The 24369-nt window shown below is 40.3% G+C and overlaps 1 protein-coding gene across 3 annotated transcripts in view; it reads right to left on the bottom strand.

The window, feature by feature from the left end:
* Positions 1 to 611: 611 nt before the first annotated feature.
* LOC123627357 (microsomal triglyceride transfer protein) overlaps positions 612 to 24369 on the bottom strand; it is a 42012-nt gene continuing 18254 nt past the window's right edge. For 2 of the 3 annotated variants that reach the window (XM_045536882.1, XM_045536884.1), the window contains 11 exons: positions 23122 to 23279; positions 21101 to 21269; positions 19768 to 19875; positions 16062 to 16274; positions 14583 to 14794; positions 12288 to 12385; positions 12071 to 12192; positions 9944 to 10171; positions 3945 to 4069; positions 3402 to 3572; positions 612 to 1950 (listed from right to left, as the gene is read on the bottom strand). In XM_045536882.1, coding sequence (XP_045392838.1) covers positions 1779 to 1950; positions 3402 to 3572; positions 3945 to 4069; positions 9944 to 10171; positions 12071 to 12192; positions 12288 to 12385; positions 14583 to 14794; positions 16062 to 16274; positions 19768 to 19875; positions 21101 to 21269; positions 23122 to 23279 — 1776 coding nt within the window. In that variant the 3' untranslated portion in view covers positions 612 to 1778. Of the gene's footprint in view, positions 1951 to 3401; positions 3833 to 3944; positions 4070 to 9943; positions 10172 to 12070; positions 12193 to 12287; positions 12386 to 14582; positions 14795 to 16061; positions 16275 to 19767; positions 19876 to 21100; positions 21270 to 23121; positions 23280 to 24369 lie in introns of those variants that run through there. The other variant, XM_045536883.1, reaches the window with a different exon arrangement.

The following is a 24369-nucleotide window of genomic DNA, read 5'->3' as shown; positions in this document are numbered from 1 at the left end:
CAGATGACTGCGAGTGAGATTTATTTTTCTGGCTCTAATATCTTCACATGTCCAAATATGGAACGCCACTCCATCCCTCTTACATTTCTACCTCGGTGAGCTAAACAGGAGCTACTTTTTGTCCTGTGCTTCTGGTTTCTTACTTCTCTGGAGCATGTCAGAGCTGCTGGGGACTGTCTGTTCTCCACTGGGGGGGCAGAGAGTTGACTCCGCAGCCAGGTAGGCGGCTGGGAAGCAGCAAACACTAACGTTCAGGGCGCTGCAGCCATGACGGTTAAGTAAATGATTAGTTTGCATTTCACAGAGACAGCTGTGATTTGTCAAACCCCACATAGCTGAGATCCCCTTAGCCCACTACACCTTCAGCCTGGTGCCCCAGACCCACCTGCTTTCCCTGTGCATCAGCGTCTTCATGGCACACCAATGCCCCCGCCCACCATGCCCACCCACCCCTCAGTTGTTGGTTTTTGCCTTCCTTTCCAGTAACTTAACAATAAGGGTGCCAGCCCAGAGCCTTATGAAAATTTGGGTCACGGCTGTGTATGTGTCCAGGCTCAGAAAGTGGCAGGAATAGAGAAATATGGTGTTTGAAGTCACGAATGACAAAGGAATTCAGTAAGATTTCCACACATTTATTTCATCACACTTCATTTTCAATTCATCACCACCAGTGGGCGAGCTGAACTTCCGTCTCCTGTGTGTGTGTGTTCCATGGACAAATGAGCACCTGTCATTTATTTTCAGTTTATCACAATAAGCACATCTGTTTTGATTAATAAATATTTGCGAATGGTCGACACGGCTCCTTTAATTCATACAAATTTCCAGACATTCTGTTATTGATTTCATAGTTTAGAAATCCAAATGCCCTGGTTTCTCGAAGCAATGTTGTCATTCTAGCTACTGCGCAGAGTGCAGTCAAACGGACTTGATCTTCCACCACAAAACAAGTGAGGCAGAGACAAAATGATGACTATAAGAGGATGTCCCTTATAAAGGACAGTGTACCACATTACAGCCTCAAAAAGACACAACATCAGAAAAATCAAATGGAGTTTCTGAAATTCATTTTTCTGATTTCTATGTGCTAAGTTCAATGTTTTTGCAGGGCTGGAAATAGAGGTTTGAATGCCTGGCTTCCAAGCAACCTCACTACATGGTCAGTAGAAAGACGAGACGGTGTGTTTTAATTCTGTGTGTCTTCTACCGTAGTGCTTGATAAAACTAACAATAACGGAAGACATAAATATTAACCCTTGGAGCTGGCTAACAAAAGTCTTGTCCCCTCTCCCCCCATAACCCCAATTCTGCCCCCACAAAAAAAGAAAGAAAGAAAAAAATGGCCTGTTTTTTTCTGATTAGGCAACAGGTTTGGTTTCCTTGCCGTGCTCCAAGTCCTATCAAGGGCTTCATATACACTGAAAATTGTTGAAACAAAATTGGGTTCTCCTGAGTGTGTGTGGTCTTATTTTTGTTTTCAACAAACACTAGTTTCCCCTTGGAGCAGAACTATTCTCACTGCACCAAATGGGACTTGAGAGAGGCACAAGAAAACAAAGAATGTGGTTGAAGGTGTCACATGATGACTGAAAGTGACACTGTGGGTAGTATACTGAATAGCCCCAAATGTGATCAATTGAAGTTTTCCGTAACTTTTTACAAAAATCTTAAATACAGGTAAATATGTAAACACTGTGCTCCCAGAGAGCAAGTACTTAGGTAGGTCACGTTGCATCCCTTTGGGGAGACAAATTCCAAGGAAATGTCACTGGTCAGTCTCAAAACCATCCGCTGGAAGTGCCCTCCGGCTGCGGGGCAAACACCACTCTGCACATCTCAGAGTTCTCTTGGTGGAGCGGGAATTCACATCCCGCCACCAGGTGCTGTTTTCTTCTCCGGGAGACGTAACCTCTACCTGTGGACAGCCTTTCGTACTTTGTCTCCGATTGCCTGCATGGCAACAGTGACAATGACAAAATTACACACACATTGAAGTCCCCTCACACCTGTCCCAGCCAAGTCACTAAATGTGCACTGGAAGCTTCTGTTCCAAAGCAATTTGCGATAGGATGTGAGTAATGAAGACCCGTGAACGGAGTGATTTCTTCTTCCCATTTCTTTTTATATCAACAGATATATTTCAAATGCCTGGGATGTGGGAGTCCTGCCGTACATTTTTCTGGAAGGAAGGACTGAATTCCTTTTAGCTCTTTGGAGATACTGTTAAGCTTTGCAGGCCTTGCTATGTCTCCCACCCCTCATTCCAGAAGCCCCACCTTGGGTGCACTCCCCTCTAGTGACTAGCAAGTCCAGCTGGATTTAAGCGAAGAATGCTGGCAGGGACATGTTCCAGAAGCTCCAGCCCAAGTGGAATGTGGAGCCCAACCAGTTAGCCATGTGGCTCAGTCGGAAGGTTGGTTTTTTTCAACCACTGGAAGGTTAATTTTTTCAATGCATTTATGGAGGTTTATTCTAGACATAAGTTAACGTGAGTGGTGGCTTAATATCCCAACTATAAACCACAATCCTTTATTCTGTGAACATATTACCTACTTATATTTGTGCTTGTATCATTGATGCATGTTTTATATGAACCGTGAAATGTCAGTAAGATAAAGAAGGTGCTCAACTCTGGTCTACTTGGAAAGGAGATGACATAAGGTGTGGCTTGCTGTTGTAAGTACACAAATGACATTCATGGTTAGTGCACATCAACTATGAAGGAGTCAGCGCTACCACCTAGACGCAAAGCATTCTAGCTCCACGTGATAATCCTCTTGCAAACAATGGTTGCAAGATTTAAAGGACAGTTAGGCTCTAGAGTGGAAGAGAGGTTGGGAAAGTTACACTGGTAATTACATATTTATGTTTTAAGACACTAACAATTCTACTGAAAGCATTTACAAAAGAAAATTCCAAACACTCAAGCTTAAGCCAAAACTTAAACAAGGTCGAGTTGCTGTTGCATGCGATACCTAAAAATTGTGAATTCATTTCAGCCCTTACACCAGGTAAATGAATTGCCAGGTGTTTTATGTTGAACTTCCTGTCTGGGAGACAACTGTGAAGACAGGTGACAGTAAATGTACATCGGTATTTTTGCTGAAACTAGGTGGCAACTCCTACAGCAAATCATCTCTCTTTGTTTCCACGATAGATTATTTATGGATTAGAATATGATACCACCTCTAGAATAAAATGAACTAGTCGCTAGAGTTTTTTGGTATCCTAGAAACTGATATTTTTTGGCCTTATCAATTATTCTTTTACTTATTTAAAGACAATTCACCTTTTACTGGGATTCTACTGTTTTAGTTCTGAAACTGAGCATTCTTAGGTGCATGCAAGCTCCTCGTGGACTCGGGATGGCCCAGGCACGTCCTGTGAACGCCGCTTCTTACCTGAACGGAGCGGCATCCTTGTCCATCTGCATGCAGACCAAGAACGGGTACTGAGAAAACTGCACCGTGGAGACGAACTCCAGGCCTGCTTCTGTTTCCGCGCTGGTTTCCAGGCCAGCTTTCACAAAGGACGAGTCCACTGTGATCCCACCATTTACTACCATGGTCACCCTAAAGATTTGAGAAACAAAGCTTTTCATATCATGTTTTCCTAAGTTGCGCTCTACTGCTACAGTTTCACAGGGTCTGGACTTGTGGCGCTGATGACAGGAAGGAAACCCTGAGAGGACTGAGAGGTGACCTGAGTGTGCTTAGAGCCTGGTTGGTCCCACAGACGGGGCAGCGACGGTGTGTTGAACCTTCTGCAGAGCCCTTCCCTGCCTCCAATTCTCAATATGGGAACAAAATGTCATATCAGGTACTACACCGTTCTGTATGGGCATACCAAAGACCAAATAGATTTTGAAAAGTCAGAAGGTTAAAAAATTCCCAAAACATATCTCTGCAGTTCTTCACACAGAGGATTATATATATTATGCTTACCGATTTTTCACTCGGGTTTTAGACTCACGATACCACAGACTAAACTCCATCGCACCCGAGATATCAATAGCCAGACCACCCTGGACCTCTATGTTGGCCTTCAGTCCTGATTGCAACTGAAGCTCCTAGAAGCAAAAAAATAATAATAATAGTAATAAAAATAATAAGTACAATTCAGTTACCCCTTTTCCAAAGACTCATTCAACCTCCCTCTGAAGACAACGCCATTTGAGTAGTGTTGATGTTGGAGTCTTTCTCTAGGCTTGGAAACATGTTGTCCTAATCCTTTTTAAAAAATTACTTTATTTTTTGTAAGGATGGGGTTTTGCTATGTTGCCCAGGCTGGTCCTCCTGTCTAGGCCTCCCAAAGTACCCGGATTACAGGCGTGAGCCCCTGTGCCTGGTCCATGTCCTAGTCTTGATGGCTGGAAGTAGACTCCGCTGACTGGCTAAACTAGTCAATTAAAATACTAGAGTAGTGAAGTGCTAATCAAGAAGGGTGTTTTCAGTCAATCACTGCCTCCCCTTGGGAGGAGAAATGGTTCCCCAAGTGTGTTCCTGTGAGGATCAGCATCACCTGGGAACTTGCTAGAAATTCAGATTCTCAGGTCCCCCTTATACCTGCTGAACTAGAAACTCTCAGGGTGAGGTCCGGCAATCCATGTTGTAACAAGCCCTAGTGTGATTCTGATGTACCCAAATTTGACAACCACTGGAGTAGGGGAAATGAAGGCATCTCCCTAGAAATCTATCTGCAGCTTTTCTGTGGCTGGAGGAGGTTTGGACTAGATGATCTCTTGATATTCTTCGGCATGTCTCTAGTTATGTGCTGTGTCACATATAGTCAGCTGCATCCTTCTGGCAAATAAAAGGCAACATCAAATATTCCCAGTGCTATACAGCCATCCCCCAGTGTCTGAGAGGGATGGGTTACAGGACCACCTCCCCCAAACTCTCCTCCCCCAAGGATACCAAAATGCAAGGGTGCTCGAGTTCTTGATATAAAATGCCATAGTATAATATTTGCATATAACCTACACACATCCTCCTGTATACTTTAAATCATCCCTAGATTACTTATAATACCTAATACGATGTAAAATGCTACATAAGTAGTTGTACATATACTATATTTTTAAAATTTATATTAATTTTTATTGTTGAGTTGTTATATTTTATTGTTTTTTTTAAAGAAAAATTTTTTTTTTTTTTTTTTTTTTTTTTTTTTGAGACAGAGTCTCACTTTGTTGCCCGGGCTAGAGTGAGTGCCGTGGCATCAGCCTAGCTCACAGCAACCTCAAACTCCCGGGCTTAAGCGATCCTACTGCCTCAGCCTCCCGAGTAGCTGGGACTACAGGCATGAGCCACCATGCCCGGCTAATTTTTTTGTATATATATTTTTAGTTGGCCAGATAATTTCTTTCTATTTTTAGTAGAGACGGGGTCTCACTCTTGCTCAGGCTGGTCTCGAACTCCTGACCTCAAGCGATCCACCCGCCTCGGCCTCCCAGAGCTAGGATTACAGGCGTGAGCCACCTCGCCCGGCCAGAAAAAATATTTTTGATCCACACAGTTGGTTGAATTCAACGTGGAACCCGCAGACATAGAGAGATAATTGTATACATATTCCAAGAATTGCCTAGATCAAAATAGAAAGGAAGGCCAGGCAATTTAACTAAGCCTGCATACCCATGCTACTTGACATTTGACATGGTGTTGAATTAACAGTGAAGTCCAACATGAACTCAATAGCATTTTTCAGAGGGACAGTATCATTTACCAACATAGTCCATCCTGAGCAATTTTGTGGTTATCTGAAAACCATTTTTTTTTTGTGCTGCTTGCCTGCATTTAGCCACTTTTAGCCTGCATTTTTCATGTACATTAGCTGGGGTGATGTTGGCAGAAAGCTTTTTCAGCTGGATTGGAATCAGATCGCCTGGGGACAGTGTTGGAAGTGACAATGATTCTGGGATAAAGGCTCAGTATTCTTAATTTTGATATTCCTCCAAAGATGTTAAATTCCTGGCACCTGGCAGCGTAACTGACTTCTTTATGTAACTACCCTCCTCAGAACCGAACAACCCATGCCTTGGCCAACTATAAATGCCATGATTTCACTTTCTAGAAAGGATCATGTTGATTTGCCTGAATTCTCTCCACTTTCCAACAACATGTGACAGGAAATCTCAGACAAAGGGCTTAGTTTAAGACCAGGTGCACTGAAGGAGTAGGATTGTGGCATGAAGCCACCTTCAGTCCGGAGGACAGTCTTAGATGGAAGCACGAGCTTCTCAGTGCCATGCTCAGGACACGGTGGAAGCCAGCCCTAAGGATACTGAAGGCTACGTTCAGCTTAGAACAAAACGTGGTTGCTATGGGATACAGGGCTTGTTACATGCATCATAAATAATGTTAAGGACACAAACTATCCTGAGTCATGCCCACATTTTACCCTGTGCTCTTGAACTTCAGAACCAGAACATCAGAGTTCTGCCTGGGCATTGTAATGGTGATTCTCAGGAGCATTTCTTCTTTTGCATCTTCTCCTCCTTTTCCAATTTGAAAATCATAACCTCGTTAGTCCACCAAGCCCAGCAGAGGCCTGTGGACCTCGGCCTTCCCACTGGCCATACATTAAACGTATATCAAAACTTACCAAGTGCCATGGAAAAGGGCATTTCAGGGTATTAGACAATGCATCTTTTGTGGAGAGAGAGCATTCCCATTGCGGGTGGGTTATGAGGAGCACCTTGGATTTCTGGGAAGATTCCATTTCTTCCATGCAAAGGGGAAACGGAAGGACTCCTATGTACAGTCACAAAGGAATTTTCTTGGACCCACTTACAAGGACCAACTACTGATCCCCGTGGAAGGACAAACCACTCTCTCCTCTGTGAACGGGGCTAAGCCACATGGTGCATTGGTTCTAATTTTTGAGGGGTATAAAGTAAATGGAATTAACAGTTTTGAGCACCTTATGTGTTCCCATGACTCTACATTTGGCATCTCATTTAACTCTCATACCAGTCTTCCATGGGAGGCTTTATATCTGAAGACTGAAAGGACAAATCATGCTCAGGGGCCACCCACACAGCCAGAATAAATAGTCAGATTTCTGTAGGGTGGAGACTTTTCTGCTAATATATATGCATGGCTGTCACAAGCTCATAACTCCCTCTTGTCTCCTGGAGTGCAAGAAAGCCTGTTCTGAGAAACACTGCAAAAAAAAAAAAATAAAGCATAGGCTTAGGTCCTTGTTTGAGCGGAAGTATATATTTATTTAAATTCTTGCCTGTGACCTAGAGAAACGAGACATTAGAACTTTGCCTTTGTAGCTAAAGTGATCCCTTTGATCTTTTAGGTCACATAAGTTTCTCAGAGCTCAGACATTGACATTTTGACAACCCACTGTCTTGCTTCCATTTAGGAAAATATGATCTTTGCTGGCTAAAGAGGATCCCCTTACTAACTTGATTTTATCGGGCATCCTTCTCTGAAGAGTAACCCCGTTTAGCCAAAGAGAGAGACCATGAGAGCGAGTGCAGAGTAATTCCATCTGCTGTGACAGGCCACCCACTGCCAACATTTCCTTCAGTGTCAGCACTTGACCCAGAGAGGTATGCATCTCTGCAGCTAGGGCAGCATGACTGGAGTGCCCGGCACGTCCAGGGGGCCTCACACAGCTTATTTGTATAATAACCTCAGATCTGCCAAATACTCCACCCTGACACCCACACAGACATTGGGTTCTGTTTAAAAGCTAGGGGTCAATCTTTCTCATAGACTACGCCTTGCCTTAGGTGCCCTTGGCTTAATGAATAGGAAAACCACACAAGATAATCCAGATCACGGGTCAGCAAACTATGGCCAGCAGGCAAGTGTGGCCCACTGGCTGTTTTTGTAGATAAAATTTTATTGGAACACAGTCATACTCATTTGTTAATACATTGCCGATGGCTGTTTTCACTCTATAGTAAGAGAGTTGAGTAGCTGCAACAGATCACGTGACCCACAAAAGTGATTTCCTTTACGTTTACAGAACAAGTTTGCTGACCCAGATCCAGATTACTACTTACGTTTGCATCAAGGTTTACACCCTGATTCAAATCATTAAGGCCTTGCTAATGAGAAGCTGAGCACATACAGGTGGTGTTGAATGCTCGTCTGTGTCCTAAAATGTGGACTACTTCCTCAGCACTTGTATGCTGCTTTTAGAAGATTGTTTCATTAAAAATGCAATGGAATTGTGCAATGTAAAATTCTAATCTAGTTTGGGAACTGTTTATTTTTCATGTGTGACTTGAGCATTAAGGGACATGAGAGGCCCTGCTGGTTGATCCTCTTTTCTCCATCATATTGACAGGAACACAGTTTTGTTCAGTGTGTCCATACACCCATTGAAAAATTATATCTACCAGCTTCCCTTGCAGCTAGAGATAGCCATGTGACACAGTTTTGGTCAATAACATTCTAGACAGGACTTCCAAAAAAGTTCTTGGAAAGTATCAGGCTCTGTGGCCCCTTACCCTTCCCTTCCTCCTTCCTGAGCTGCAGGAAAAGAGTTTGGATTCTGAAGATCTCTTAGGGATTCCAAGTTAACCCTGAACCACCAACTTCCTAATATTTGTCACAGAATAAAAACCAAACGAGCTTGCTAAGCCACCCTAAATTGTTTTTTGTTTTTGTTATAGACAGCTATCCTGAACACATATGAGGAATAATAAACATAGGGAATTAACATTAGTTCCAACAAATGAGGTTTTGGAGGAGTTTTAATACAGTCTGCTATCTATGGTCCCTCCCAGCTCTTAAGGTCTATGATTTCATAACCAGAACCTAAGAAATCAGAATCCTCAAATTAACAACAAAGCTGATAATAATCTCTGGATCATCTATTCCAAATGCCTCACTTTAGTAGCAGATATAAAGCTATTAAGTAACTGCCCAGGAGCACCCAGCAAGGAAGTAGTGGAGGCAGAATTCAAACCTAGCCTATTACCCACGAATTTATTAAATCACAAAAGCAAACTTCCCAAGCAAATCCTATAGTCTGTAAATTTTGAATTCAATCTCCTTAGATATCTTCAATATAAGTATGAATTAGACTGCAGAGTGATCACTTTGTTTCTCTATAGGACCTTATTTAGCAAATATTCCATTTTTTTATTGCTATGCTTAGTGAGGCAAAAAATAAATCAATCCATTAAAGAAAACAATTTTAAGCATCACACATTCAAACTCAAAGGTTATTCAGATTAATCCTCTTCTGTTTCTCAGAAAATTAAGTTAAGCAGACCACCTCCATCCCATAGTTTCTTGGTCACTTAAATCTTACTGCACAGAAGATGGTATTGTCGGTCTTTAGTGTAATATTGACAGATTCGGGGGCCAAGGAAAATCACAAACCATTTTGAAGAATGCAGTACAAGTGAATGAAAGTACTCTTATTCTCTAAGAATGAAAAGTCCTTTCTAAGATTTTATAAACATGAGACTTTGGGGCAAAGAGTCTCCATGAAAAGATGTGGCTGGTGTCAGTGGTTGCTTGTACCTCTGCTAATTTGGCAGGGTCCCAGTGACGCACTATGTGCGTCTTCATCATTGTCATCATTGCAAATGTCATCAGTGACTTGGGAAGCCTTCAGGATAAACATCATCTAAGCCCTTGTGCCCAGGAAAGCCAAGGGAGGAGACAATGCTATTTCTGCTCTGTTGTATCCTAGGTTTTCTGCACAATTTCTTGTTTCCATTAGTGTCAATATTTTCTCCTTGCCTCAAAATAAAGAGACCTCTTAATCAGCTAATAAATGCAAATGAAGATGCAATGCATCTATAGTGAAGGAGAAAGGGCAACCGTACCAAGAGGGCCAAGAGCTTAGAATGTGAGCTCCACGATGGGCAGAACTTTGCCCTATATCCTCCGAGTCCAGAGCACACTGGAAAAGTGCCCGGCTCATTTCAGGGACTCAGTAAATACTTACAGACGGGACGGATTACCTGGGAATGATCTATTAGCAGAACGAGCCCTTTCACCACGCTGACAGGGTCGCCAGATGCAGAAAGCATTTTGGACATCAAATCACTGTATCCGTTGAAAAAGGTGACAGGTCTGAGCTGGACGTCGAAGAGGATGGCTGACATGCCGGCGTAGGAGTCGAGGTTCTCCTCCCCCTCGTCGGGAGTGGCTGCGATTAAGGCCTCCAGCCCTTGGGCTTCAATGACCACCTGGGGAAATTTTTTTTTAATTGTTTATTGAGACATAATAATTGTACATATTCATGGAGTGCATGTTATATTTTAATACAAGCATATAACATATAATGATCAAACCAGGGTAATTGGGACATGATTCACCTGAAACATTTATCATTGCTTTATGTTGGGAGCATTTGAAAACTTCTAGCTATTTTGAAATATAATAAATTATTGTTAACTATAGTTGTCCTATTGCACTATTGAACACCAGAACTTTTTCATTCTACTTAACAGAATTATCCATTAACCAACACATCGACATTACCCCTTCCCACCACCCTTACCAACCTCTAGTAGCCACCATTCTATTCACTACCTCCATGAGATCAATTTTTTTTAGGTCCCATATATGAGTGTGAAAATGCAATATTTGCCTTTCTGTGCCTGGTTTATTTCACTTAAAATGATGTCCCCCAGATCACCTGGGGAAAATTGATGTAACGTTCATGCCCCAACTCCCTGCCTGCTCTGCAAGTGAGCGTGAGGCTTCTGAGTGACAGCTAGAACTTCTCCAGGGGTCAAAAACTCAAATATCTGCAACAGCTAGGCAAGAATAAATAAATACAAAAATAAAAACCCTCTATGCCTGATATAAGATGAGTTACTTTCTCCATTTAATCCTCACAACCACGTTGTGAGGTACACGTTTTGAGGGACACGTTTTTACCTATTTTGTAGATAAGGCATAAAAAAAAAAAGGCCCAAGTTTTACCCAGCTAGTAAATGGCAGAGGCAGGATTCAAACCCCTCTGACTACGAAGACCATTTTATGATGTCATTCTAGAGACTCGGTCTCTCAGGATTGTCCTATTGTGTATAACTCTCAGCTATCTTGTAGAGCCTCTAAAGGACATGGAGAGACATTGGCACAGTCACCCTGAGGCCGCTGCTAGAAGAGGACATAGTACTCTCCAAGTCATGACTCACACCATTGCATGTCAAACTGTTCTCCATCGCCAAAAGAAAAGTAGTGAATACCACGAAGGGTTCTCATGCCCTGATTTCTCCCATACCCAGGAATCTTACATATTTTCTGTCCCCCATACCCAGCTCCTTAATCCCTGGGTGTTTGGCATTTCCAAGTGTGCACCAGAAAACAGATGGTAATTCCTCAGGGCAGATGGGCATAGTATTCTGACTATGGTACTATCAAACGGTGCAGTAATATAATGTTGATAAGAACTCAAGTTTTTACAGCACTAGATCATTTTTAAAGCTTAAATCACTTTATTTACAAGGTTATAATTTGGTATGCATAAGACCTAAAAAGAAAGTATCTCATAATTAGAAAGACTTTATAGATCATCACCAATGTTTGCATAAAACTAAAGGGATGGAAGTCAGCTAGTTGTGAAATGCCTACAATTTATTCTTTTGTCTTCTAGTACTACTGGAAAAATATAGACAGACTCTTTAAAGAGCTATATTCTATTATGAAGGGTTTTATTATGGGGAAGCAATCTCTTCATACAAACACCCAGAAAAGGACAATATATTCTAGAATTAAATACTTGAGGGGGGGGCCTAAGGAATACATCTGTGAATAAAAATAAAATATTATTAAAAATGTTCATGTGAGAAATATTGGCATGATTTCCATTTTGTAAATGTGTGTATCTTTGAAAAGACAAATGGATGTTTGGCAAGGCCAGTGAATCAGATGATTTAGGGGTCAAGTTCATATCTGAAACTTTCTCTGCGACCATAAGCCAAACAGCCTCTCCCAGAGGATGGAATCATGGGCAAAATGTGACAGGAACCACCACTAACTTACACATTCTATAGTGTTCCCAACAGTATGCATTTTATTTTACCTCAGACTACTTTCTTACATAGTTTATTAAGCCAAATCCGTGGACAGAGAGTTACCTGGCTCCCATGAAGACCGGCTTTCCCGATGTACTGGAAGATGTTGAGGTTACTTCTCCTCAGAATGCCAGAACCAGAGTAAAGAATGTCCAGGCTGTAAGTAGACGCCAAATGGGGCTTACCTGGTGGCAGAAGATATAACTGCAATTTAATAACAGCTTCAGCAATGCCAGGTGGGCAGGGGCACGCAGGGAGGACCCATCTGGGGTCTACGTACGTTGTATGTAGCCAGTGTAGGCGGAAGAGGACCCAGTCCCAGAAAACCGGTCATAATTGTGAGCGACCATTTCCTTCAGAACCCGGCGGACCATTTTGCTGCAACATGGAAAGAGAAAAAGCTGCACATTCATGGTCATGGCTATTTCCCGAGATAAATATGGAGGAAAAAAAAAATTCTCAGTGGAAAACAGAGGAAGCCACGTTTTGCTCACGCCTCTCTGAGGCCAGGGGAGTTGGCAGCTGGGGTGTGAGTGTCAGGATTAGGGCCAGCCCCTTCATTACTCAGATATTTGAAATTGAGTTTGATAGGAAAAATGACATCAAGGCAAGGATGCCCGGCTTGGAGGTGGCTTATGCCGACTGGAGGTGGACACAACCAGGAGCAGAAAGCACATGTTCTTTGGCTCATCATGGTTCCATTGTTAAGTTGTACATACATCTAAGCAAAGCTATATCAAGCTGGGAAGGTTGTGCAATATTTCTTTAAATGGTTTTCTACACCCTCTAATGTTCTCCGTGGCTAATGATCTATAACGGTAAATTTCCGATATTCCTTTTATATCTGTGTTGTTTTCGATTATGAAGAGAGTGCAGTACAACCCATAAAGGAGCCATCGTTTTCTGTGAAGTAAGTCTTAATCCTTACTCCGTGCCTCTGTCTCGTCTAGGTAAATAGTGTTGAGATCTTTCCACTTCTGATTACATAACACTAATCACATCAGCAATAACGAAATTCTGACAATATGGCAAAACGTCCAAATCATCAACTAAAGAAATCTGGACCTAGGTCTGAGGTAGAAAATTGCTGAGAGGAGGGGACAGTAACCTTTCAGGTTTCCCTCCAGATATCACTAGGTTATATGATTTTAGCAGAGAGAGGAAAAGATGAGGAGGATCATGATGTCTGTCTAAAAATCCTCAAGGGGTCTTCATATGGTTGAATGACTAGACATGTTCTGCGTTGCTCCAGGGATAAAACCAGAGCCAATAGGCAGATTTCAGTTTATGCAAAGAAATAATGGCGAGAGTCTCTGGACACTGGCCCAAGTGCCCTTAGAGGTGGTGAGCTTACTGCCACCAACGGGGGCCAGCAAAGTCTGGACACCACGTGTCAGGAGACCAGACCTACACTGGGGAGGTACCAAGCAAGATGGCCTTTGGTGTCCCTCCCCACGCTGACATTTTGGTTCTGAGACTCTGACCCGTAGTGTTGGTGACAGCTTCCTCACTTCCTAGGCTGCTCTCTACCCTCCTGTCTCCTCTTTCCTGTTCCCCGAATTGCTGATTTCACAAGACAAAGGTCACAAGTACTCCCACGACCCCCTCCGTGGTCTTATAAAAGCAAACAAAGGAACAGAAGGAGGAGTCAAATCCAGTCAACCTGGAACACATGGCTGCAGGTGGACGTGGTTTCTTCCTCACTTCTCAGCTGCTCCCTTCCTCTTTCCTGCGTGTCCTGCTCTTTCCTCTGTTCACCCCCTCCCCTGTTTCTTATTTCATGAGTCTTCTTATTCTTTGTTTCTCTTTCCTTCTGCCTTTTACTGTCCTCTTTTTTCATTTTTTTCTCTTTGTTTTCCACCGTTCTGACCTCTGTTTTCGTTTTCTACGGGGAATGCTCAGATATGATCTTTCCTGGGGGTAGTGTTCTGCATGGAACTCGGGGAAACAGAAGTTCTTTCTCTGACCCTGATTCCAGTGAGGAGGAGCTTTGAGGGAACTGCTCTGAAGAGTGACACAGGGAACCTGGGAGGCGAGACTTGGGGACTGGAAGGAAGTTAATCCAGCAGGAGTAACCGAGAGTGAAGAAGTCCACTGAGCACAGTCATCAGACCTTGAATAGTCCTAAAATGTGGGCCACCCCTAAGATTTTAAACTTAAATTTCAAATTCATTTGATTGTGATAAGTGAGGTTTCAAAGATCCCTAGCATTTGGAACGTTAATGTGAAATACCATTTGGAAAGAGCTTACATCATTTTGTTGTGCTAATTATAAAAATAGTCCTGTTGAAAGTGCAATTAGATTTTAAAACATTTGGTGATATATATTTACCAGACTGAACAGGACACCCAGAGTAAAAATCACACCCATAGTTCCAAGTCATAGTGCCAAGATGAAACTGTTTTATCTGGCTCACTAAATAGCTCTCTTATGGGAACTTTGGCACTCTTTGGTTTTTGCAAAATAATCCAGTGTAATGAACACATCATTATCATTAGCTATGTGTGTACCACGTCAATATACAAATAAGCTTGAATAAGTAGACAGACATGTACAATGCATTAAATATTATACCTTGCAGGCATTTCAAAACGTAAGATGTCTTGAACAAGGGCGAGCATGTATTTATTCATTTCTTTGGGCAGCTCCCCAATAGACAGCAGGATGTTTTTGACCTCCATGTAGGACGGATTGTTATTTAAAATGACAGCGGCTGCGGTGGTACGCACGGTCTTCTCGTGAATTTTACGATTCTGGTGGTATATCCTGTTCAAGGTCTTCTTCACCTGTTTGCAAGATGTTCAAACTTAGTGCACAACTTGGATTTTTAAAATTGATGTTGTAGCAGGAATAGCGAGTGTTCATAAAAATATGCATGTGTGACTACATTTCCCAGGTTCCTTTGCAATTAAGTGGAGGTCATATGACTAGTTTCTGCTAATGGAACAGAATTGATGGGGATCACTTTGAGGCTAAGGCAGTTAAGAGCCGGTGAGCTTTCTCCATCTCTTTATTCTATGACTGCAGTGAACTTAGGGCCACATATTCCCTTACCCACATTGGGTGTAGCATGAGAAAGACTTTTGATAAACTTCTGAGATTCTGCGGTATATTATTGCAGCATAGCCTGGTGTTACTTAGTAACTAATATGGAACTAATATGGAACATTCTGCAACACAGGGGCACATCTGTGACATTTGATAAACCTACTTGACACATCAGCATTACCCAAAGTCCACAAGTTACCTTAGGATCTTTTTTTTTTTTAACAAGGCGTTAACATCAAAGAAAATATGCCAAAATAATCGCATTCTGTGGCAACAAATAATTTCATTGGTTAGTAGCTTTGCCTAATAACATGTGGGGATCTATACTAGGTATTTATAAGTATTTCTTTCAATTCCACTTCCCTCTGCCTTTTTCTATCTCCCTTAAATCTTGGCTTTGCTTGCAGGTGTGGAGGAGTTGAGCTACTCACCCGAGAACAAACCAGGAAAGGACACAGCCAGAATTTATGCATAGGCCTGTCTTTCTCAAAAGCCTGTGCCCCTAACCCACAAGGTTTCCAGCCACCGACTTCCACACAAAAGTGTCAGGAAGGTGCTTAGCTGCAAACTGGAAACACCATTCTCAGCAACACTTTATCCTGAGGTTTATAAACATTCCCTGTCCTAATAGAAGTTTAATTTGGATGGCTTCCTGAAAATGTAGTTGCAAGAACAAACAAGATCATATTTAAGACGGGATATTTCAGCCCTGAAAAATTTAACAGCGTCTTAAAACTTATAAAAGTAAAGATTTTATGAAAAGGATTTGTTTCTTAAAATAAGAGAATATGCTTCAATATTTATGCTTCAGGATATAGGACATTATCTATTCAAAATGGGAGGCTGCTTTGGAATAGCCTTAAATGCAATTTAAGAGCAATTTCTAAATAGGAGAGAGAGACTGGGGAAAAAATAGAGAGACCTGAAAGGAGTTTGCATTTGACTCATATTCAGTTGTGCTTTTTTTCCTCCTGTTAAGGTTGCAAATATGCATGAAGATTTTACCTCATCAGTTATGAAAGGGACGTCGTATCTCTGGAGAGCAGTAACAGCAAGGTGGCTGATGGGCCCTTCTCCTGCTTCCGCATACTTCAAAAGAAGTGGGATTCCTTCTGGAAGCAGGGCATTCTTCAGAGCCAGCAGATACATCGTGATATCCTTTTTGTTCTCTGTTTTTTCTAGTCCTCTCAGGATTAACTTCTTAGCTTCAACCACTGCCTAAAAGATCACATACCTTAGGTGTATGCATGACCATACATAAAATAAGACTCGGGCAAGGCTGGCTTTATTCTTGAGTCCCAGAAAACAATCTAAAGTTGTAGAAAGTTTTGCATTGGTTGCCTGAGGTACACAATGAAATAAAAGCAAACAAGTAAAGCTTGATAAAGATGTTGTGTGTTTTAAAAAAAAATACATATATTAACACATTCTTAAGAAGCAATGAGTACCATTGACAATGGGCATATACTTTTTAATTCCCTCGCAATTGGTTATTCAAAAAACTGCCCACTCAATTTCTAAAGCAACAATTAGATAGAGCCTTAGTGTCACCACACATATTTTCTTAAGTAACAACTCGGGTGAAAGCCCTTAGAGCCCAATTATAAGGTCTAGCTCTAAATGTTAAGTGCTTGTTTTTGCTTGATTCCAAATTTAAATAATGGTGTCACACAGTTCAAAGAATATTTCTTAAATGCCTTCCATGTGGCAGGTACTTTTCTAGGTACTTTTCAAATATGTTCTGTTATCAGAAAATGGTTTTTTTCCTAGTCTGAAAACAAAAAAGGAATTGAATACAAATTCATAGTTTAACGAAAAAGCAAATTAGAAATAGGGACCTCTGGGTTCTGGTCTTATCTTTGCCACTACAAATGTCTTAGAGGCTTCAGTTTCATCTTTGAAATTAACATTCCTGAGATCTAATTCATACATAAGAGTCACGAATTCTGAAATTCGGCTGTAAGTACGTACACATACACACACACACACACACACACACACACATACACACTGGGGGAAGGGAGGGTAGGGAGGAGACTGGGAGAGGAGTATTTACAAAAGGCCCCCGACAGAAGAAAAGTTGATAAACTTCACGTGTAATCAGAGAAGTGACATTTCTCAACTATTGGCTTGGCAAAAAATTCGGAAGTTTGGTAACCTATTTTGTTGGTGAGGCTATGGGGAAATAGGTATTCTCATAAATTGCTGATGAAACCATCAAATCGTACAATTCCTATGGAAGAGAATTTGACAATAGCTAAGAAAACTGCATTTGGACCCATCAAATCTAGCTCTGAAGCTACATCTCAACAATAAAAAAATTCACCCACGATTATTCATTTCAGCCTTATTTGTAATAGCAAAATATGAAAACCATTTACACGACCACACATAGGAGACATTGACTAAAACGCAGTCCATAGACACAACAGAGTACTGGGCAACAGAGTACTGGGCAGGTGTAACAAGGAATGAGGGAAAGATCTCTGTCAATCTGTATGGAGTGATTTCCAGGACATACGGTTAAGTGGAAAGCTAAGATACAAAAGCAATGCTATATTTGTGTAAGAAAAAAGAAGTAAGAATGTGTGCCTGTGTGTGAACATCTGCTTACTGTTGCAAAAAGAAACACAGGAAGAAAAAACTTGAAAACTGATCACCTACAGGAGATGTGCAAGAAGGCGGGGAAGGGTCAGGAAAGGGAATTCTCTTTGAGAAAATTCTCTTTGAGAATACTTTAAAAACACAGTTTTGACTTTTGCACCATGTTACTATTTTACATATTCAGGAAATAAAATTAAATTAACAGGATGGAAAATTACTAAAATTCAATTCAAACAGAAACAAATGAACCTAAATGTATATCAAACTGATAATATACCTAAACAGAAGAGAACAAAAATGAATGAATCCAGGCAATTTCTGAGCATAGAACCCTGAGCATATACCTTCAATGAAATATATTCTAAGAACAAAGAGAATTGTAAAGAAGTCTTCAACTTTAGTTTGTTTTTGTAGTTTCCAGCCAGATCTCACTAACTTCAATCCAGCCAACACCCAATCCATGCACCATCTTGCTCCTTACTAAATAAAATATCTGAGCATGTGACTCACCTTCCTAAAAACTGTACTGGTCTCTCTTCTTTCTATAGAGTGAAGGCCAGACTCTTTAGCTTGCCATTGCTAAATATCCAGCTTGCCCTCTCTTCTCTCTCCCCGTCTTTCCTGTCTCCACCCCTATCTATCACCCTCTATAAACACATATTTTGTGTCCAGTTCCACAGAAGTTCTCGCTATTCCCAAGCATACCAGGCCCATGTTGGCTTTGGGCCTTTTCATACATTCTTGTATTTCTCCTGGCACGTCCTTCATTCCATACCATGATCTCGTCACCTAAAAAGCTCTTCTAGATTAAGCTCAAATATTACTATTTTGGTGAAACCTTCCCCAGCACCTTCAAACAGAAAAAGTTGCAGCATCTTCTGTAGAGCACTTTGTTTATATTTCAATATTATTTATCTCTTTATATTTGATAAACAGACTAGGGGTTCTTTGAGGGTGGTAGAGTAGTTTATGCATTTTTATATTAAATGATTAGCATCATGCCTAGCACAGAGTAGATGTCATGAATCTGAGTGGATTTTTATATATAAGTTTTATCTTTAGCCAAGATATATAATATGTGAAATGCTGAAGTAAATCAGCTACTCGAATAATTATGGAAATTGAAAAATATAAGAAGTCTTTGTTCTCTAATAGAAAAATAGAACTTTATTTTATTTCTGCCAGAATTGAATAAGCTGATATTCAAATTTTTAAGGCCACTGTTTTTTAGTAACCTTTTTCATACTTAATGAACATCCCAGTTTCAAGAATGTTTTCCCTATTGTTTTTAATAGCAAGCACTTACTTAGTAAGCAAAATAATATAGTGATGTCTTTCTGAGGTAGAAAAAAGTGCTGACTGAACACTGGCTGTATAATAAACGTGGACAGGAAAAAATACTATTTTTTAATATATTTAGCATCTTTAATCTATTTGCATTACAGAATAATGGGCTGCTTTAGATATTAATCTATTTGGATTTTCTGTAGTTAGTTATGCTTACAAAGTGAGTTGTTTTGTTTTTTGCTTTTTAATGAGAAAGGTGTGAAAATTACTAGTCCACTCAGGCAAGTAGAGAAGCTTTGAGAAAATGAAATTAAAATTAAAATATAAAGCTCTAAGTGATTAGAAGTAACTAAATTCCCACCATCAAAACTCAAAACTTCAAACCTACTTGCTAGAGACAAAGTTCTGCTCTAGGAGGTAGACTTAGGGTCTAATATTTTTCTGAAAGCAAGAACTGTACCACACACACCATTTAAAAGTGAATATATAGTAGGCACTCAATAAATGTATATTAGTAGCAAGTTAATGTATTATTTATTTTTTAGCATTATCTATGTACCGGGAACCAATATAAGCAACTGGTGTTGAATAAAACCAAGACTGATTTCTACATGTAACTTACATTCTAGTGGGAAACAGAAATAAATAATACACATAATAAACAAATGAATTATAAAGTATGTTAGATGGCAAAAATTGCTCTGCAAATAGGGAAAGTAGGATGAGGTAAGGGGTTGAGGAACGCAGGTTGGGCAGCAGAGCGAGTATCAGATAGCATGATGCGGAACAATAGAACACAAGACATTGGATTTGCACTTACTTTGAGTTTGCAGCCTTCGTTCTGACACAGCTTCCTGACCAGGGCCCCAATGACAATCATAACAGTTTCTCTGACGTCATTGCTCCCAAAGGAACCTTTGAACTTACTCTATTAGCCAACAGGGAGAAAATAGGATACCAAGATATAGACATTTCCAAGAAACACTTTTAGTTAAGTAATAAAGTAACCAATACATACTGAGGGAATGTTTTTATGTTTCTAGATTGCAAACTCAGAATTTTGCTTTTGAGACATTCACAAATTCACTATCTAGCTTTGAACTGAAGAGTTAATAGAACCTCCCCGTTTCAGGTATGTTTAACCTGGGGAAGTCTATGAACTTATGGCTTGGATTCATTGGGTTAGTGAACAAAGAAAAAAAGAGTTCGTAAAATTTTATGTATGGGTGAAGAGGGGGTTCATCGCTTTTATTGGATTCTCAATGGGCCCATTTTCCAAAAAGATTATGAGCTATTGCACTAGATCATAGGTGGATAAACGTATTTTTTTTTTTTTTTTTGGAGACAGAGTCTCACTCTGTTGCCCAGGCTAGAGTGAGTGCCGTGGCGTTAGCCTAGCTCACAGCAACCTCAAACTCCTGGGCTTAAGCGATCCTCCTGCCTCAGCCTCCCAAGTAGCTGGGACTACAGGCATGCGCCACCATGCCCGGCTAATTTTTTCTATACATATTTTTTAGTTGGCCAGATCATTTCTTTCTATTTTTAGTAGAGACGGGGTCTCGCTCAGGCTGGTCTCGAACTCCTGAGCTCAAACGATCCACCCGCCTCGGCCTCCCAGAGTGCTAGGATTACAGGCGTGAGCCACCACACCCGGCCGTATTTTTTAAAACAAGTCTTAGGTCCAAGAGAAGTCTAGCTTTTGTTTCCAATATAAGTCTTTTAATATCAGAAGAATCGTATCTCTTCAATCTAGGTATATGAAATACCATGAAGGTTTCTGAAGTCAAAACAAATCCTTTAGAATTGATTATTGATGTAAAACCTAGAGTTCTCCTCTCAGAAATTTTGTCCTATGCCACATAATATGGTAGGTGGATATGATCTTTAAATTTCCATACAGTTTATACTATTTAATGGAATTGCAAAGAAGGGACTAAGTGAAATAATTTGCTGTACAGTTAATAATTAATGGATAGAAAATAGTCCAGTAGCATTTGAACGTGAATACTCAGGAGTCTCTAGTATGCAGCTTTCATTCTGATCTAAGCAACTTTATAACAATTACTGCTTACATTCTTAAGAGGGTTTTTTTTTCCTTTCTTTTTGTTTTTAGCAGCTAAGAGACCTTGTTTTCTAGTGTCCATTTGACTTACAATGAGGGCTCTGAGGAGTTCTTCATTGGGATGAGAGGCAAATCCACAGGCATAGAGAAACCTCTCCTGGAGGATAACACTTTTGTCACTTTTGAAATCCAAAAAGTCCAAAATGGCTTCTAAAGAGTCTGGGGTCTGAGCAGAGGTGACAGCATCCACCAGCTGAGGTCTATGAAAAGAGGCATAATTATGGATAGCAATGTTTAGGATTCTTAAAGAGTTCTTTAAAATCTCCATCATTCACAAGCTCTCCATTGTTTTGAGTTTCCTAAAGAATTGAATTTTTTTTATTTGAACAAAAGAAAAATGATTAAGGATTTCTAAAAAAGATCCTTCATTTTATTTTAAACACCTCTTTAACTCCCCTCTCTCACTCAAACAATGTATACTCAGAATATGCAAACTAATTTTACTATATTAACCTAAGCCAAATATAATTTGGAGATTTATAAATAAAAATTATATAAATAATGTTATATATTAGGTTCAAATTCTTTTCTATATGAGTAATAGGTAAAAGCCATGGTCTCTAAAATTTATTCTCTTCCTCTATTGTTGCAAGTAACATATTTTGCAAATGCCTAATTAAACTAAAACAATATTATTTGATGGAAAGATGGGACACCCTTTTAACTTTCACGTATAGTTGTTTGTTTGGTTTTTTTTTTTTTTTAAGAGACAGGATCTCTCTTTGTTGCTCAGGCTGGAGGGCAGTGGCCAGATCATGGCTCACTACAACCTCCAACTCAAAAGTTCAAGCAATCCTCCTGCCTCAGCCTCCTGAGTAGCTGAAACTACAGGTGCATGCCACCGTGCCCAGCTAATTCATTTTTAAATTTTTGTTTGTAGAGACAGGGTCTTGCTAATTTGCTCAGGCTAGTCTCAAACTCCTGACCTCAAGCAATCCTCCTGCCTCAGCCTCCCAAAGTGCTCAGATTACAGATGTGAGCCACCGAGCCTGGCCTGATTTTGCATATCTTTTAATGTCAGTTTAAATATTTATTTTTGAAGAGAGTGACCAACTTGTGGTTAGTCATATGGAATGCCTATTAATTTGTACATGTCCTTAAGACAAGTAAATAAATATAATCCAGAATAAACACACTTGCTAGAAGAAAGCTAAGTTCTCCTTCTCCTGGGGAATTTAGTCCTTTGAACTCAGTGATGGCTGCTGCTGCTTCTGCTTTGTGTGTGTATGTGTATGTGTGTGTATGCATGTGTACGTGTGTGTGTGTGTGTGTGTAACTTGGCCAATTTCCACTTTTGATTATGCCAGTGGCTAGTTTCCACTGTTTGTCAAATGAACTGAGCCATATTTTATATCACCAATTAGGATAATTGGCATCATACAACTGAATTTACATTTACAGACAAACTCTGTATTATAGACTGAAAAAACACTGTTATTGTCAGACAAAATGGATTTGAGGATTAAGTTAACTGTCTTTATTACACATGTAAAATGAATCCCACTTTCACCAAATATTAAATAACATATGGATTTCTTTTCTCCAGATTCTTCTGGCTATTTTCCTCAGCTCTCAATTTTCTATATAAAACATGGCTTCAGTTGGCTTTTTAATGAAATCATGTTTTTCAACTAAAGAAGTCATACCTCTTTTATTTGTTTGTTTTGATTTTTTAATCAACTCACATCATTTCAAGTGTAAATTAATAACTGGGGAACACAATTTCAGAAACAGCATGGAGCACAAGGTGGCAGGGTGTGATAGCAAAGCCTTTCCCTGTCTCTGGACCAATCTAGTCTTGATGGAAACTCGTAAACACAACAGAACACTGGTTCTGAGTCACTGCTGAAAACCTGCTATTGTGTTTCTGGTCAAGTGACGGTTACATTACCGCACTGTGCATGACTGTTTGATGCAAATGTAGACCAGCAATATAATTGATTTGGAGGTAGGGTAGTTGGCTTAAAAGGTATCTATTTTGTTTAATAAAAAAACAACTGCCCCAAAATATTTTCCAGACAGAGAGCCCCAGACAAAGTTTGGGGAACTTACAGTACTTCCTTGTTTTCTGTCTTTAGGACTTGGAGGATCTCTTCTTTCTTTGCAGTTCTGAGGTGCTGAACGAAGGCCAGGAAGTTTCTGACGGCCTCAGCCTCGGAGAGGTTGGCCGGCTGCAGGTGCGTCCTGATGGAATGCCAGTGCTCCAAGAGCTGCAAAACATAGTTGCAGGCTCACGCCTGGCCCATTCACAATTCCAAACATCCGCATTTGCAAAAGGTGTTCTCCCCAAAACAAAACGTTCCTTGTGCCTGAAGCAAAAGAACCTTTTTGCATCTTGCCTCAACATACCTGATGGCTCTCTGCCCATATCACACCGTTGGGACTTCCAGAGGCCTGCTGACCCCGTGGACTGTTCCCCTGTAGGAGGATTGCTTTTGCCTATTCACGTTTAGCTTGAAGAGCCTTGGGCAATAAGTAACTGGTTTCTGGGCATAACGGTCATCCCATGGCTACACCAAGGGAGTCATATCTGAGACCAGGCTTTGACTACCACAGTGAAATTGTGCAGAATGTTAATTAACAGCGGGACATTTTGGGGGGAAAATAAGCAGAACTGCTGAAAAATTCATCAGATTTCTAACTAACCTGTACTGCATTGAAGATCAATTTTTGTAATAGGTTGAGTTTTCTATTCTATCTCTTTATTGTATTGTTCGTATGACATTCAGTGTTTTATTATTGCTGACTTCTGTCTGAATTGTCCATTGCTTATATCTATGTTTAGTAGAGTAGTATTTGGATAAAGGTAATTTTCATAAAGTTATTCTACTGTGGTTTTAAAAATAGTAAATAGTTCTAATTAATGGCGTCTCTTGGCTTTGAAGCAAACTAAAGAACTTATTTTTCATAGTTTACTACTTTCACCCTAGTTTTACAGAATGTATTAAATTCTATCAGTGACACTCAGCTTTCTAACTCTGCAGTAATCAGCATGCTACCAGTTTCTAAATTATTCATTGCTTCTAATAAGCAATAGACACTTACTTTTCTCTTTTTCAAAACCCTTTTAGCTATCTAATCTTAAGAGAATATTTCCAAGCAAAATTCCAGCTGTACTTAGCTAAAGACTTACTGGGTCATTTCTGAAGGCCAAGAGCACATCAATGTGAATTCAAATGTCTTTACTTTAAAGAGCTGCAATAGTGACATTCTACTGAATTTGGTAAAGCAAATTTCTCGATGACATAAACCCTTCCTACAATAATCAAGCAATAATTTTTAGAAATCTTAGATGGTTCA

Source organism: Lemur catta, chromosome 24 (assembly GCF_020740605.2).
Source record: "Lemur catta isolate mLemCat1 chromosome 24, mLemCat1.pri, whole genome shotgun sequence".
NCBI classification, from domain to species: Eukaryota; Metazoa; Chordata; class Mammalia; order Primates; family Lemuridae; genus Lemur; species Lemur catta.
The sequence above is the reverse complement of the archived record's forward strand: the minus strand, read 5'-3'. Positions and strand labels throughout refer to the sequence as shown.